At 42.0% G+C, this 4509-nt stretch overlaps 1 protein-coding gene across 1 annotated transcript in view; it reads right to left on the bottom strand.

The window, feature by feature from the left end:
• The window catches only part of LOC105822248 (E3 ubiquitin-protein ligase Topors-like), a 107804-nt gene that overhangs the window by 96363 nt on the left and 6932 nt on the right, over nt 1–4509 (bottom strand). The window contains 2 exon segments of the mRNA XM_012659199.1: nt 5–2403; nt 2444–2567. Coding sequence (XP_012514653.1) covers nt 5–2403; nt 2444–2567 — 2523 coding nt within the window.

A 4509-nucleotide genomic window follows, 5' to 3' on the forward strand; every position in this document is an offset into this window, starting at 1 on the left:
GGGCCCTTTTCCTCCTCCTGCGTTTTGTCTCTGCGGGTGATGATAGGCTGTCTGAAAAGCTGTCACTCTCATTTTTGTAGTTTTCATCCAATTCTGAGGAAGATTTTTGGTAATGAGTGTTTCTTAGTGTTGAAGGAAATTCATGAGATGCTTGAGCCACTTTATTATTACCCTCCAAATGCCGTGTTTTGTATTTTTGTTTCCCTCCAGGTTTTTCATTTTTCCCCTGCTCCGGCCCTACAGCTGAAGTCATTGACCTGTTACTAGACAGGCTCCTTGATGTGTGCCTGTCATTGTAGTCACATTTTCTTTTGCTGGGATTATTTTTCTCCCTCGTATTTTTTCTTAAAGAGCAGGACCGAATTCCAGATTCTGGACTCGAAGATAGGCTGGAATAATGAGCACCGGAGTGAATCCTCCTCCTGTGAGATGATTCGTAGTCATCCCTGCCCCACGTATATCTGCTCCCATCATCATTTCTCAAATGATAACGGTCTCCACTTCTGCTCCGTGACCTTCTTTTACCGTGATCACTCCTGTGAGCTCGTGATCTGCTTGTGCTTTCACGACTTAGAGTTTGGCTGCTGCTAGACAAACTGCTATCTTTAGTTCTGGATCTCTTTTTGTCTCTTCTTCCACTAGGGCTACTTTCCCTACTTCTGGGTCTTTTGCTTTTCATTCTTTTCTTCCCAGGATGCTTTCTAGGATTGTTATTATACTCACTTCTATTCTGGGAACTTGAATCTGAACTTCTTGATCTTGTCCTTTTTCCGTATCTGTGGCTGTATGGAGAATATACTCTGTCTCCGCTCAAAGAGGACCTCAAGACTATAGGCGATGACGAGGTAGATGGCTCCTCTTCCTCCTTTGATGAATCAGGATGACCTTCATTTATTTGCTCATTGTCTCTAAGGAGGGAGAGAGCAGATGAACATCTACTAAGATCACTATCACCAGAACTGGAAGGCTGGTTTTGCTCTTGTGGCTCCATTTCCTCCTGAGTACTTAACTCCTCAGATTCGGAAGACAGTTCAATAAATTCTGGGGTCTTCTCAGCTGGTGGTTTAACAAACCCAACAATGACACAAGAATCTGAAGAAGAATCACTGTCGTTATTTAAGTCCTCATCGGCTTGTACTCCTTGTATCTGAGACAGGGCTCCCCCTGCGACCAGTTCTTCGTCTGAACTGCCGGAATCATTTAAAAGGGAAGACACAGCAACATGTGCCTGCTCTGAGCTTGTGTAAGATGGTCCCGGTGTTTCATCATCCCATGGTGCCTGACTGACAGTGGCTACATCAATATCTGGCTCTTGGGTCTCAGACCCATCTGGAGATGTTGTTACGACTGAAGAATCAGAATGGTTGCTCTCTTCATTTGAAGGCGCAGTGTAATCATAATTAGCGTGTTGGTCAAAGTCTGCCATGTGAAAAGGAGATCGAGCAAAACTGATAAGTTCATGTACAAAATGCTCAGTTAGATTAAGAAAAAATGGTCTTAAATCAGACACAAATGCCTGGCTCTCCAAATCATAGCGAGTAACATTGGTCATGATGATGAGCTGGACGATATCCACTGAAGGGTCACGAGCTCCTAAAAGAACTATAAGTTCCCGTCTAATCCAGGGGGATAACCTGCTCAGGGAAGCTGGATTTCTACTGAAAAATTCAGCTGAAACATCCCTATAGGGGCCACCATCTCCCACACTTTGAACTCGAGCACCAGCACGATAGAGAGCTCGTCTAAAATTAATACTGTCTCGTTCTTCAACTGACAGTGAAGCCATTTCACGGGCAGTAGTTGGCCTCGCTATTACAAACTCACTCAGTAACTCAGGAATTGCAACATCTCTACCTCTTGTTGAAGCGCCTAACACTTCAAACAGAACTCCAGTATCTGGTGGAGTTGTTCTTCTGTTCGCAGTACCACTAGGTACAGAAACATTTGGTTCCCTTCTCACAGTTGTAGGGGAGCGACGTCCTCGAACAGCAGAACCATCATGTGAAGCCCTTAGGACGTACTCCTCGAAGTCAGCATCTCCCCTCACAGAATGAAAAATAGAATCAAACGGCTGCTTACACAGTGGACACTCAGTCTTCTCTTTTGACCACTCCCGTATACAGTGAAAACAGAACTTATGTAAGCATCTATTTGGGTAAGACACATTATGAAATCTATCCAAGCATATAGGACACCTAGGCTCAGGAGATGCATCAGCTGCTACTGTTTGCTGGGATGTGCTAGTGCCAGCTCTAGGTGAAGAGTGGTCCATTTTAAATTCCTTAGTGGCTTATCTCAGAAGTTGCCAATGCTGGGGGCTCCTGGCAAGCTCTGGACAATCCAAAAAGTTAAGTCATCATAGACAGGATCCGCCAAGGAGTACCCGGCGACTTCTGCGCATACCTGGGGATTTCTCCGCGTACCTGGCGACTTCTCTGTCTACCCTCAGAAGCGGGAGCAGGTGGGGGCTCTTCACCCTCCTCCCAAGAGGGCAAAGATCCCAGCAGCTGCTTCGACACCCAAGCAGGTACGATTTTTCTGTTTTTTGCGTTGCCTCTCCACGAAATCTAGGTTAAAACCCTCAAATAATACATGAAATGTATAGACAAAGAACGTCAGCCTAAAGCTACCTGTTGCCAGCCTCTACTAGTCAGGCATCAACTACGAGCGCAGCAAACATTCTAGAACTTTAATATTTCACAATTGCTGCCACTCAAAGCACAGAATTGATTGGCTGGTAGGTTATGGTGGGTAACGCGTGCCATGTATTTGTTCTTAGAAGCATTACTTAAATTACCAAGCTATTGCCTTCTCTAGGAGCATAGGTTTCTTGAAGAATGACTTAATTAACAAGGATTCCCACCATCCTCTGTCACTGTTATATAAAATAGTGGGTGATATTCTTGTTTATGCCAAAGATGAACATACAAATGTCTAGCTATGCTATGTGCAAACAAATGAAGGGGGACAAACGGTAATTCTTTAGGCGTTAGATGCAGGTATAATGTTTAAACCATGGATTACTTTTCAAGTAAGTTTTTAAATGTGCACGACAGCACATAATCCTGCATTAATACTGCACTGCAACTAGAAAGAAAACCAGTGGAGGAGGCACGCCTATCTCTAGGCGGCCCCTTGGCAATTCTTGTGGCCTAGCAAATCAGCTTATAAGCTGATCATGGTATCCGTGAAGGTCTAGGGTTCCTTCACACAGTAACTTCATGGTTGTAAATATAGAGAACTTTGAATCATATTCTTTGTCTTAGTTTGTTTGAGCTATTATAAAAAATACCATAAATTGAATAGCTTATAAACAACAGAAATTTATTTCTGACAGTTTTGAAGGCTGGGAAGTCCAAGATCAAGTCACTGGAACATTTGGTATTTGGTGAAGACTCACTTCCTGGTTCAAAGCAGGTACCTTCTTACCATGTCCTCATATGGCAGAAAGGAAGAGCTAGCACTCTGAGGTCTCTTTTATAAGGACACTAATCCCAATCATGAAGGCTTTACCCTCCCAAAGGTCTGATCTCCTAAAACCATTACCTTGGGGGTTAGGATTGCAACCTATGAATTTGGCAGGGACAAACTTTCAGACTATAACAGTCTCTAAAACTTGGAAAATAATTAGTAGCTTGTAATTCATGGAGACAACAGATATCAGAAATGACATAAAATTACTGTCATGCACATGCTACTATAATTAAGTGCATACTATGTGCTAAGTGTTATAGTGGTTTTTATCTATCATCTCACTGATCCCTTAGATCAATGCAATAAAAGTTAGCATCATTAAATTCATTTTTTTCATATGATTGATATACTGTTCAGGGAGATTATAGAATTTGTCTTGAGATACCATGAATTGACTTAGGTTAGAAAAGATCATTCTGGGGGTAATTGGGGGACAAGAAGAACATCAGTGAGGCCAATTAGAAGACTACAGCAACAGTCTAGATTAGGAATTATGATGGTTTTTTGAACAAGGTGCAAACAGTGAAGATGGTAAGAAATTGTTCAATCCTGAATAAATTTTGAAGGTTGAACTAGCAGGAATTCCTGACAGAATAGATCTGGATAAGGAGGGAAAGTAAAGAGTTTTAAGAGTGACTCTAAGTTTGTGGCCTGAGTAAATAAAAGGATAAAATCACCACAACTGAGATGGGAAATTCTGTAGGGGAAGCAGATTTAGAGGGGCAGATCAAGAATTCAGTCTGGGACTTGATAAGTTTGTGATGTGTACTAAACATCCAAGTAAACATACCTACTAGACAACCTGGAAGTCAGGAGAGAAATTTTGGATGAAGATAAAAATCATTAGGGCTCTTGAGCACATAAATATTCTTAAAAACACAAGACTGTAAGAAATTACCCTGGAAGTGAGTATACACAGAAAAGAAAAAAAGAACCAAAGACAGAGCCTTGGGTCACAGCTCTTAGAAATTGGAAAGAAGAGAAGGAATCAACAAAGGAGAATGAGAAAGAGTAGCCAATGAAACAGCAGGGAAA

Source organism: Propithecus coquereli, unplaced genomic scaffold, assembly GCF_000956105.1.
Source record: "Propithecus coquereli isolate 6110/MARCELLA unplaced genomic scaffold, Pcoq_1.0 Scaffold118, whole genome shotgun sequence".
Classification (NCBI taxonomy): Eukaryota; Metazoa; Chordata; class Mammalia; order Primates; family Indriidae; genus Propithecus; species Propithecus coquereli.